General features: G+C 30.7%; 1 protein-coding gene across 1 annotated transcript; it reads left to right on the top strand.

Moving 5' to 3' along the window:
* Positions 2,314 to 4,907, top strand: LOC18598710 (basic transcription factor 3). The gene is made up of 6 exons (XM_007028357.2): positions 2,314 to 2,436; positions 3,511 to 3,578; positions 3,876 to 4,024; positions 4,110 to 4,166; positions 4,326 to 4,364; positions 4,465 to 4,907. The coding sequence occupies exons 2-6, from the start codon at positions 3,511 to 3,513 to the stop codon at positions 4,635 to 4,637; spliced, it is 486 nt and encodes a 161-aa protein (XP_007028419.1). The 5' UTR covers positions 2,314 to 2,436; the 3' UTR covers positions 4,638 to 4,907.

Genomic DNA, 13,498 nt, shown 5'->3' on the forward strand with positions numbered 1-13,498 from the left:
CTCATTGGGATTTTATAATCTCACCACCCTCCTTTCCACCCATTTCAGGTTCAGTATAGACTGTAGATAGCTGATCTCATCGAGGACTACCGTTGGATCTACATTTTCCAAACCGTAGGTTCACAGTCCTCTTTACTTTTGTTTATTCGGGGGCCCTCTTGTTATTGTAAATTAAATTAAATATTTTGGCTTACTGTATTACAGTATGTATAAATTTATTTAGTTTTTGCGCTACAAAAATTATTTACGTATAACTCTATAAATATTGTTTTCTAAGAAAATAGAATATTTTATTTAATATTTCTTTTATTTTCTTATTATATTCAAATAACCATAATTTTATTTTAAATGAAGATTTTAGACTTTTAAACTCATTTTGAATATGAATGATGTGTTTTGTACTTGTATATTACATTTTAGCCAGTTTCAAAATTTTTGAGAAAAATGATCAAAATACCCCTATGAAATAAAAAAATTAATTTTTTATTTGTTTTAAGTTGGAAACAGCTTAAAATCTTTTAGAACACGATATTTGACAATGGTTGCTCACAAGAGAAATGAGAAACTGATAGTAAAGCCTTGCGGGATTTCGGGTTGACATTCCGAGCAATAAGTGTCTACCGAGACACCGCGACGGTTGTCACAGGCTCGAGGGGAGTACCGAGTCGTGACAATCCTAGTATATATATAATAGTAATTATATTCCTTTATAATATGATATAATATTCATATTATTTAAACATAATTAACAATCTAATAATTTTTTAATTTAAATATATTAATATCATCATATTAATAATTAAAGTAACCATACTTTTCATATATTTGTTAGTTTTTAACAAAAAGAATTACTTGTAAAGTTGGTAAAAATTATAAATTTTTAATTTAATCATTAAAATAATAATAAAATAATAAAATATTTATAATTAGTAATCGGGTTTGAGTAATGGATACCTAAGGGGTGGTACCCGAACTCGATACGGGTACTAAAATCACTTCCCGAATTTGTCTCAAACCCGGTTATAGGGTACCTTAACCCTATATAATGGGGTCGGATATCCGCAGATACCCTATAAGAGAGTACACATTGTCATCCTATCCATTTATGTTAGGGCTTATGACTATGAGATGTGGGATATCATTACCGATGATCCTTTCATTCTTATGATTACTAATTCGGTAAATGGTGAGAGAACTCTCAAAGATAGAAATAAGTGGACAAAAGTTGACATGAGGAGAGTACAAATCAACTCTAAGACCATGCACATCCTCATTTGTACACTTGATTATAGAAAATACAATAAAGTGTTCATGTGCAAATGTGCCAAGGAAATTTGAAAAAAATTAAAAGAGTTATATGGAGAAACAAAGAAGAAAAAAGAATTGGAAGACAAGTCTTGTGAAAATCAATGCTCAACAAACAACATGACAAATACAAACAAGGAATCAAGTGAAGATGAATCTTCAAATCAAAACACACAATAACATATCTCCTCTACATTTTGCTCGTTCCTCATGCTTTTTTTTTCCTAAAATTTTAATTGATGGGATGCCATCAATCGTTTCAATCTTAAAATCCTTCGTCTCGTCTCCTTCTAATATAGTATTGCATGCATTAATATCAGACGAGGATTCCTTGTCATCAGTTTCATCTCCATATGTATCCATATCATTATTTGAAAATAAATCCTCTCCTTCAGAATTCATCAACGCATCCTTCAAAGAAGGATTGTTATGAGCCACAATTGTATCACCAATTGACAGATTCTCCAAACTCTCACTACATAAACGAAATCTTTTTCTCGACTGATCATCCAAAAGTGAAGGAGTGTCCATATTGAGTAGCGCACCTTCCGTCGCCTCCGCCTCCATTTCTTATAAAAAAATAAAAAGATTTATGGAGCAAATCATCCTATTAAAAAAAATAATTAACACAACTTCTAGCTTTAGAATTGTAATCAATTTTATAAGTTGTATCCTTCATTCATGATAAATCAAATTAGTGAATAGTAATTAATATTTTTTTACAAAATTATCTGTTTATGTGATCTAATAATTTAATTATTTATTTTTATTATATCAAAAATCAAAATGGAAGGTGTATTTCAATACTGTGAAATGTATACTCTAATAACTTTGTTGAAAGTCTAAGCCCTGACGGGTAGTAGACGGAAGGACTGAAAAGTAACCGAAGTGTTAAGTAGTGGCATGCGTGTTGTAGCGATGACAAACGTAGACGTGGAAGTGTTATAGCCTTTGGATTCAATTTCGTCATTTTGCACATAAACCGTCGGATCAAAATCCTTAAAATTCAGGGGCGAACATAAAAACCCTAATGCGTAGACACTGGAGCTGGCTCTCTGGGTTCTAAGAAACCTCTTCCATCCCTCATTTTCATCCTTGCCGTCGCGGCATCTATTCTCAATACCTATAAAGGTTCAATACTTAATTCGCTGTTTCTTTTACGACTCTTTGGTATTTTCATTACTATCTTCCATTTCTGTCAGTTTTATTTCCTTCTCTTACTTTGGTTGGCATAACCCTGCTGCTTCTTTTTCTGGGGATAATGTGTTCTACTCTGCCCCTTTGTCTTTAGATCTGGTAGCGTGGATTAATTTGGTTTTGGGTTGTTTATTTATGTATTTTGGATGAATATTTATTTGAATTTTATGTGAAATGTATCTGTTAGATATTTTGGGGAAATGTATTTTCTGAGTCTGATTTTCGATTCACTTTGGCTCCTTTTGTTATCTTTGTGGTATGGAACATGCATTTCACAAGCTTGGAAGCTTAGCCCACTACTTGATGATGCTTTTCATGTTTACATGCATCTCTTGAAAACCCTGAATTTATCTTTCTTTAGCTTCCGAGCTTCGCTTATGCCTTATGTTCACAGGATATAATAAGTAAATAAGCGCATCTCACTTAAATTCTGCTTAGTATTTTATTTAGCTTATATATTGTGTTGAAGTTTTGATCAACTTGAACGTCATCCTCCGTCCCCCTTTCATGCAATATTAGGATCATATGATTATCATTATAATTGTTGCACTCTCAGTTTTTATTTTTCCCTTTTTTTATATTCTTTCCTGTTTTTCCCCTTGGTCTTCCCTTTCTCTTATATTACAATGAAAGGTTTCAGAAAGGAATAAGTAGTGATCGGAGAGCCTTTTCCGTTTTATGTTTTGGGGTTTCTCTCTTTGTTATTTTGTTGTTTATGGTTATGCGATGATTTCTGAGCCTATGGCACCTGTCGTATCTTTGTTGTGCATGACTGATAGTTTGCTGTAACGGAATTTTATAATTTTGCTGTTGTCAGAGGTTTTCTTGCTGGATGAGTTGTTTCTTATGCTTCATTTGTAGTGTGTTTTATTTATTGGTTTTTTATCTTGTTACTTTTGATGAGCTCATAACTTTTAAGTCTTTCTGTGTTTTGATTGTGAGTATCTTTGGCCTCGTTTGATGTAATTTTCTTGTTTCATGACCTGATTGTTTTACTCCTTTGTGCAGATGAATGTCGAGAAGCTCATGAAGATGGCCGGTGCTGTCCGCACTGGTGGAAAGGGTAGCATGAGACGGTATATTCTTGGTTTGGATTTTGGAAATTCCTTGGATAGGCTAGCTAAATGAAATTTTATGGCCGATTGTCTCCAAATATGTGGAGATAAGTGTTGTTCAGATATTTAGGAGAGACGCTTGAATCAAATTTTTGTCTGCTGTGTGATGTTTTTTAACTAGCTAGCATGTCAAGTCGAAATTTTATCTGTGTCTCTTCCTTGTTCATAATTTGGTCATCTGGATGGTGTTTGGAATTTGATGGCTCTGTATAGTTTGCATCTTAATCATTATCTTCTTATTTTAACCTATGTTAACAGAAAGAAGAAGGCTGTCCACAAGACAACTACCACTGATGACAAAAGGCTACAGAGCACCCTCAAGAGAATAGGAGTGAATGCTATTCCTGCAATTGAGGAAGTCAACATATTCAAGGATGAAGTTGTTATCCAGTTTATTAACCCAAAAGGTAGATATTGCTTAATAGATGTGGAACATGTAATCTATTCAAATGTTTTGTACAACAAACTAACGCATGATGTTCTTTATTTCAGTTCAAGCTTCTATTGCTGCCAACACCTGGGTTGTTAGCGGTTCCCCACAGACAAAGAGTACACCTCTCATTGCTGTTTACTCTTTATGAAATTTTGTTATTACTAACCCCAAATGCATCAAAGACTAGTGTTTTTCCTCATCCATTATACACTTTTTCTAGGTTTTTGGCTTTGTTATGCCTGATATTTTGCCATGTGTTTTTTCCCCGCTTGCAGAATTGCAGGATATTCTCCCGGGAATTATCAACCAATTGGGTATGTACTCTGTATCCATTTAGGATTTTTTTCCTTTTTTGTGGTTGTATTGACATTGCAAATGGATATCAGCTTTTGACTCTAATTCTAAAACTTTTAGGGCCAGATAACTTGGACAACTTGAGGAAGTTGGCAGAGCAATTCCAGAAGCAAGTACCTACTACTGGTGATGGTGCGACGGCCACTCAAGAAGAGGATGATGATGATGTACCACAACTTGTGGGTGATGAGACCTTTGAAGCTGCAGCAGAAGAAGGCCAAGTTGCTAAATAGTGTTTCTAGACAGATTTTTGTTGTGATATTTCATATGTTTTGGAAGAATTACTGTGGTTTCTTTTTGCCAATTTACTCTTTTGTGACCCGCTGGATGGTGTTACTTTAATGTTTTGGTGCAGAGCGAGTCTTCTATTTCCTAGAATTAATGTTATCGCTGCCCTATATGGTCTTAGAACGCTTTGCATGTGCAGAAGCTGTGACAAATGGGCTGGTATGCGTGGATCTGAAATGGATTAGGTTATAATCAACCCCGTTTGCCCATTTGTAGCCCATTTTAGCTTTTTGTGTAACTCCCAGCTGCTCCATCTGTCATTACTGCGTGTAACCTCACGGCCACCCATTTAATTTTGACTAACAAATTCCTCCGGTCGAAATACTCATCAATTTTTTATATTTATGTATTTTGTTTAATTTACTCTTTAAATTAAAAATTAAAATATTTTAATCTTTTAATATTAAAATTATTTTAATTTAGTCTTTCCTTAAATGGTATTTAATTTTGTCATTAGAATGGATAACGTCAGTATTGATATTAACATTAATGTGGACATGGCATCATATAATGGCATGACATGTCATGTGATGTCAATGTCATGTGATATTAACGTGAAAAAATGACAGCATCATATGACATTAATATGATGATATGACATATTGACATAACATTAATAAGTTAATGCGTTAGATAAAAAAATTTTCAAAAAAAATTTTCAAAAAAAGTTTGTCACATTATAGAGATGAAATTGAACAAATATATAATAAAAGGATAAAATTAAATAAAATTGAGATTATGAGGGATTAAATTAAAAAAATATTTGAAAAATACAAATTTTTAAGTAGATGATAGATATATTTATCAATAAGCCAAATATTTAAGTGCAAAAGACTTATGGTGTTAAAAAATATATATAAATATTTTCTTATTTGATTATTTGATTCTAAAATATGTACATTAATTATTTTTTTTGTAAAAATTAAGTTTGAATTCTTCTTCTATAATTTTTTTTTAAAAAAATTCAAACTTAAAGTCAAATTTAGATGAATAACTTGCATTATGTTATAATAAAATAATATAAAAAGACTAAATAAATTCTTTTTTCTTCAATTTATCATAATATAAAAATTTGAAATTTATTTGACCTAATTTTTAATTTAAGTTGAACTCAAATTAGGAAAATAAGTTGATTTGGTTACAATTTTCACAATTTACAAATACCCATTCTTTTGGAATTATTCAATCCATACCCAATATACATTTTATTTAAATTTATTCAAAGTTTTTTGTAAAACGATTTTATTTAAATTCAAGTACAACAATCAAATTCTGCTAAATTTAAATTTAAATTATTAATTTAGATCTATAAAAAATTTATAAATAAAAAATAAAATGGCACAAATATTTATAATTATATTTAACTCTATTAACCATAAATACAATCTTTAATCTAAGAAATTTCAACCTAAAAAATATAATCTGAAATATTAAATAAAATAAAAAATATAAAAAATAAATAAAACATTAAAGGGGTTGAGTAGTTCAGATTCTATAAAATAAGAGGTTTTCATACTTAAATTAAGTAAGTCAGAACGAAGAATTATTTTTATAATAATCATTAACTCTATATCTCCCTTCTTCATTTTTTCAAAAGCAAAAAACTAAATCAACCTATTTTGCTTATTTGAGTTCAGCTTAAGTTAAAAATTAAGTCAAATAAATTTTAAATTTTTGTACTATTATAAATAACAAAAAAATTTTTTTTAGTATTTTTATATTATTTTATTTCAACATAATATAAGTTATTCATTTAAATTTGACTTTAGGTATGAAATTTTTTTCAAAATTTTTTTATAGAAGGAGAATTCAAACTTAATTTTTGCAAAGAAGATAAATTAATTTACATATTTTACAATCAATTAATCAAGTAAAAAAATATTTATAAATATCTTTTAATACCATAAATCTTTTACACTAAAATATTTGGCTTATTAATAAGTATATCTATCATCTACTTAAAGATTTGTATTTTTTAAATATGTTTTCAATTTAGTCCTTTAACATCTCCAATTTGTTCAATTTAGTCTTTATACTATATATTTTTGTCTAATTTCGCCCTTATGACGTGGCATAAAATCTTTTTTGAAAATTTTTTTGACCTGTCACGTGACACTGGCACTTCAACATATCAATGTCACATCATCATTTCCACGTCATCATATTAGTTCCACGTGGCATTGCCACATCATCATGTTGATGCCATATGGCATGCCATGTCATCATGTGAGTACCACATCATAAAAATGTATCACGTCAGTGCTGATGTCATCCCTTTTAATGGCAAAATTGACTATCATTAGAGGGAGGGACTAAATTGAAGTAATTCTCAAAATCAAAAAACTAAATTGTTTCGATTTTGAGTACAAAGATTAAATTGAGCAAAATGCATGGGTACAGAAACTTGGCGGGTATTTTGATCAAATTCCTCCCCAATTATGTACGAAGATGCATTTTGTTATTTAAAAAAATATAAATTGATTGGCCATGTGTTTATATTTAATTATAAAAATAATTACACATGTATTATTTAAATTATAATTATGTTTGCTTTGCTATTTAAAGTCTAAAGGTGTTTTGTGTTTCTGGTAGCTGTGACGATTGTTTGGTGGTGGCTATCAAGGAGGAAATATTTTATTCAAACGTTTTTTCTCTAAGTAGGTTACTCCTTACTAATGCTCTTTCTCATTCTTTTATAACATAAAAGAGGTTTATATTAGACATTTTTAAGGACATTTGGACGAAAATTTTTCTCAATTATCAAAATTATTAAACCCCTTAATGAGCATTTTAAAAGATATTTAATAATAAAAAATTAAATAATTTTGAAAAAAAATCTAAAAGAAAATCAATCTAAGGAAAGTTTCCTAATTTTGTTACATATTTAAACCTAAGAGTCAAATTTCAAATAAAATCGACCTCACACAAAATCTATATAAAAGGTAAATGCAGTTTCATGAAATAGGCATAAAATTGGAAAAAAAAAAGTCATACTTTCTGACTTGGAAATTAGTTTTTTAGATGTTTATTTAAAAGTCTTTTTGGAAAGAAATAAGGTTTAAGAAATATAAGAAAAATGTAATTTATAGTATTTCATAATCTCACTATTGGATCTCAATTTCATTCAAAATGATCTTTACTTAATTTCTTTGAAATTGGGAGAATTTCTCTTCCGATTCCATGTAATTAAGTTGGTTTTGAGGTATTTATAGTAATAGTATTGATGTATGCGCTACAAGCCAACCAACTTAGTTGTAATGATACATTAATGTCGATTTGTACATTTAGCCTAATAAAAAATTTATCTGTTAAGTTCATGTAATTATAAATTGATGTTCACTTATAACGATAAAGTTTCATTTTTAAACAATTCTTAGTCAATGCTTTATCAAAACAAGACATTAATAGAAATTGAAAGACTAACAAATATTTTGTTTCTTTCTTACGAAATAAGCATTTAGTTTTATAGATTTAAATATGAAAATAGTTGAAACAAATATGTGAATGCTGGTTAGTAGAACAAATTTATTGAATATGATCTGTCATGAAAATTCCATTTTGTATTTCACCCAATTGTTTATGGTAATATTTTCATGTATCAATTGCATAAGTGATCCTTAGACTTATGATCATCAGGCTATGTTGTGTGAGAATTGCTAAACTTTGGTAATGTCTTAGGTAGTCCTAACCAAAGACGTACGATGGAGTAGGTATTAGATATAACATGAAGCACATGACGATAAATGAATGAATAATGAAAGATACATCAACCTAAGTGATGTTAAAGGAGATATCTCATTTTCTTGGTATGTCTTAACTAAAGAAAATCCTTGATCAAGGTAAAATAATTTGGAAAAGAATTATTTCAAATTTCATTAAAGAGTTAAGAATAAACTTTAAGAACTAAAATGATAAAGACTTATATAAGGTAAAGACAGTACTATGCTTTATGTGATATTAGGATATTAGATGATGAAGGATTGAATTACATTATAAGACTATGCATTGAAGGGCTAAGCCAAATTCTTCGACTTTTCTTAATATTTTGGATGATGATAACACATTGTTAGATGTCAATCATGATTCATAAATATGAATAGATCAAATTGGAAATTGATGATGAATGCAAATGTTTTTGATTCATCTCATCCTAATTGGCTTTGAATTATAATTTATATTTTTTTAGCAACATATTAATAACCTAATGGGTTACACACATTAAAGATGATAATGTAAAAATGAAAAAAAGGGAATAAAGTTGGACTTAATTGCAAAGAAGTTTTGATTTCAAGGATTTAATTAAAAGGACTCAATTAAATTAAGGCAATTATACAATTAGCATAAAAGTTATGCTAAACATATTAGTGTTAGAATTGCTTATAAATACCATGCTTATGCTGTAAACTAAGGGCACTTGAAAGCACTTAAAAATCAAGAAGTTAGTAAGACAAAAGAGGAGAGAAATCGGGCTTGCAAGACAAACATTATATCGGCAAAACACCCACTACGAAAAAACAGAGTTTTCTCAATGGAATATTCCAATAGAAAAGCTTAAAATTTCTTCGAAATTGGTCTTTAACGACTAATTTTAGACCATCAAAATGTTGATTGGGAAAACAATTGTTAGTAATATCATTCTATAGGTGATGAGAGTTTTTCGTTAAAAAATTTACCACTGGAATATTTAGTGGCGAATTTCATTGACAAGAAAGAAAAATTTATCTAAAAATCCATCGGTATATTTTTGACAAATTATAAATGTAACACTGACAAAAAATCAATGAAATTAACGTGTGAAATACAAAAAGTATCCGTTTTTAACACTATGAGATTTTGTCAGTGAATGGAATGGATTCCATTGAAATTGACTTTTGGTTAGGTCGACAATACCGACGGATTTTATCAGTATTATGAGTTTCATCGATAATGACTCCAAATTTCATTAATAAAAGTTATAATTTCATTACTAATGCTTTCAATTTTGTCTATAAACCCTGTCAATAATTATTCAAGAATATGAAGAAACAATTTTATATACAATGATATTGGTTGGTAATTTTGTTCATAATTGTTATTTCAATGCAATGAGATTAAGGATGGCAACAAGTAGGGTACACGAATCCTACAATTACTTGGATAATTTTAGAATTTACTATTTAAGCCCGAAACCTAATACATACCTACCCGGACTCTTTTAAAACTTGATTATGTAAAAAAATTTTATTAAATAGTGCATGGGTATCTAATTATCTAAAATCGAACTATACATGTACCTTTATATAATAATAAATTTTATTTCCCTAAGCAAAATAAAATTATATTTCACATCCATACAATTCACTAATAATTCAATTTATAAAAGCAAACAAATTTACTAGATTTACGTCATTATTGATTAATGTTTGGAAAAAGATGGCTGTTGCACAAACTTTGGAGAAACCTTTGTCAATAAAGGAAGTTGATCACCGAAGAGGAGTACTAAAAGGATCCAAACCACTAATGTTGGTGGCAATGATGCAATGGTCCAAGACACCACTATGAAGTCTTTTAAAGACTCTTTGTTGTATGAAAGAAAAGATGTTGAGAATGCTGTAGCTATGAGAAACATTGATAAAATCACCTTTAATGCTAAGGAAGAATGGTGAGATGATGATGATATAGCTAATGGAGAATTAAATGATATCCCTCAAGTATGCACCAATAAAGAACAGAAAAAGGCACTCAGATGCCCTTGGAGCTCTTCTTTGATCATTAAATTGCTAGGGAAATCCTTAAGTTTCTCATCCCTGCAATATCGGGTTTTCAAACTTTGAAGCCTTGAGGGAGATGCTAGTTAATTGACTTGGGACTTGGCTATTACATTGTTAAGTTTGATCATAAGAATGACATGATTAAAGTCCTTACTGAAAGGCCTTGGAACATATTGGATCACTATTTAATGATGTAAAGATGGCAACCAAATTTTCGACCCTCTACAGCTACTCTTGGCAAAATTGCCATTTGGATTTGAATACCTAAACTTCTCATTGAATATTTCAATGACGAACTTTTGATGAAAATCGATTTGTTGATTAGAAAACCCTTGAAGTTGGATACATATTCGAGCTTGGTTGTTCAGGGAAAGTTTGCAAGAATTTGTGTTGAAATTGATCTCTTTAAGCCATTAATCTCTAAGATAAAAATTGGGGAAGTCATGCAATTTGTTGAGTATGAAGCCATGCACACAATTCGCTTTCACTATGGGATCGTGGGTCACTACATGGAGAATTGTCCATTGAAGCAAGGTGCGACAGCTGCCATGATAGAAGAGGGAGGCTCCGTCAACGGTGTGGCAAGTGTGGACAACAATGTTCCAAGCAAAAAATACGAGACTTGGATGTTGGTACAGCATAAGTCAGGGAGAGGATCAGGATCAAAGGCAAAAAAAAATTAGATGACTTCTACGTTGAGGATTTTTTAAATCAGTTTAAAGTCTTGGTGGAGGAAAGTCAAGAACTTGCTACAACTACTCATGTTAAAGGCGATGTCTTTTTGGCAATTTAAAGAGAAATTAAAGAAGTCAAAGGCTGAAACTCTTGTGGAGGAGAACCTTCCAAATTTGGTAAGCAATGAAAATATTACAAAGGCCAAGGAGAAGTCAGTGAAAGCTATTAGGTTATTACCTAGGAAATTTTTTTATTTTAAAGCCAAAGCTATCAAAAACAAGGAAAATTCATTGGTGATTGGTAGACCTAAAAAAAATTTAGTAAAAGAGCTCAAGATAAGTGGCTCGGATTTAGAGTTGCGAGGAAGTAATTTGGGTGACCAAAATTTATTGAAGTCGACCCAATTACATACTTCTAACTTTGAACATCATATGGACCCACCAAAAATGAGCTTGCTTATGAGTGCAGGGAATCAACTAGCACCTAAACCTCTTGATATTTTGATGGAAGAGTCAATGAAACAATGTGGTTAGGCAAAATTAAGTGAAAGTGGAGAATTAGTGCTTGCTAAATAAGCAAAGGTCATGCATCAGTTATGTTATTAATAAAGATTATCTCATGAAATTATAGAAGTATTCTTAATAAAAAATAACTTAGAAATTGTAGAGATTTGACGAGAAGTTATGTTCTAGATGTTCTTATTCTTTTTGAAACCAAATATGGTGATGCTGATATAGCTAATGTTTTCGGTAAAAGTTAGGATTTGATTTCTCTTCTGTAGTGGCTACCTTTGGTTATGTAGGAGCTATTATTGTGCTTTGGAAACGAAGAGGTGTGGGCATTTATGTGATTAGCTCGAATAGTCAAGTGGTGCATTTGAGAGTGCATGAATCAAATTTAACTTGGTTTTTGTCAATAGCTTATGTTCAACCTCATTGTCAATTAAAGGAAATATTTTGGGATGAGCTAAAGAATTTCTCTAGTAATCTGAACTAGTCATGGGTTGTAATGGGTGATCTTAATGACATGGCAAGCTTGGAAGAGAAGTGTAAAGGGTTTAGATTTGTGTTAACCATGCTTGGGTTTTTATGGAAAGATGGGATGCATGTTAGCTCTCGGATATTGAGGTGATAGGAATCAAATTTACATGGTTCCATAAACTTAATGGTAGAGTTGTGATCAAGGAATGTCTTGATAGAGTACTGTTAATTTTGTTGGCCCATGAAAAGTTTTCTGAGGCTAAAGTGGCAAATTTGTCGTGTCTTTGTTTATATCACTATCCCATTTTGTTTCATTTTGCCATGGCCAAGCCTTCACCTAAAGAGAATAGACCATGTTGCTTTCAAGCAGCCTAGTTGACACATAAATGTTGATAGTACATTTATTGCAGCTTGGGAATGAGGAGATTCTTTATTACAGTTGATTGTTTCTTTAACGATAAAAATGAAAAAATGGAGTGTTAATTGTTTTGGAGATATTTTGTGAAAAAAGAGAATTTTGGTTGCACGGATTGATGGTATTCTAATAAGTGAGGCATATTTGTACTCTTCCTTTCTACAGCACCTGTAGGTAGAACTACGACAGGAATTTCAAGATGTTTTTTATCAGGAAGAACTACTTTGGTATCAAAAGTATACAAGATGGGGAAAGGGATACGAGGTTATACCATATGTCTACGGTGCTTCGAAGGAATAAAAACAAGGTGTAGGTTTGATGATTGATGATAAATGGGTGATAGGCATTGAAAACCTAAAACAACAAATAGTTTCTTTTTTCGCAACTTTTTTTTGTTTGACGAGATATAGTTCCTTTGGTATCCAACTACATCAAATGACAGCCCCTGATGAATTTAGATAATTAGGCTCTTCTTGTCACGATCCGAAACTCCCCATCGAGCCCGTGACAACCGCCGCGAAGCCTCGACAAACATTCTTCACCCCGAATGTCGATCGAAACCTCGCAAGGCTCTCGTATCAGCTTTCGCACTTCCCTGGTGAGCAATAGTTATCAAATATCAAAATACGAAGGATTACAAATCATTTTCGAATCATAACATAACATTTTTTTTCTGGCTCACAGGGGCATTTTCATCATTTTTGTCGAAAACCTCGAAACTTGCTAAAAATGTAGTAAGTAAGCCGAAAATATATATTTAATGATTTAAAAACAAATTAAATATCTAAAACATTCATTTGAAGTAAAAATTTGACCATTTGAATATAATAAAAATATTCAATAAAATAAACTATTTTCTTATAAAATAATTTTCATAAAACTATCGGTACATAATTCTTATAGCGTAAAAGTTAATTATATTTATATATACTATAAAGCAAATAACCAAAGCATAAAATTTCTTTTACAGTGACACGTGGGCCCAC

This window comes from Theobroma cacao, chromosome 5, assembly GCF_000208745.1.
Source record: "Theobroma cacao cultivar B97-61/B2 chromosome 5, Criollo_cocoa_genome_V2, whole genome shotgun sequence".
In the NCBI taxonomy this organism is placed as follows: domain Eukaryota; kingdom Viridiplantae; phylum Streptophyta; class Magnoliopsida; order Malvales; family Malvaceae; genus Theobroma; species Theobroma cacao.

Bases quoted from the DNA above. Each gene is read 5' to 3' on its own strand.
- LOC18598710 (XM_007028357.2), top strand. From the start codon at position 3,511: ATGAATGTCGAGAAGCTCATGAAGATGGCCGGTGCTGTCCGCACTGGT. The intron at 3,579-3,875 runs GTATATTCTTGG...CTATGTTAACAG, and splicing joins GGAAAGGGTAGCATGAGACG to AAAGAAGAAGGCTGTCCACA. The intron at 4,365-4,464 runs GTATGTACTCTG...TAAAACTTTTAG, and splicing joins GGGAATTATCAACCAATTGG to GGCCAGATAACTTGGACAAC.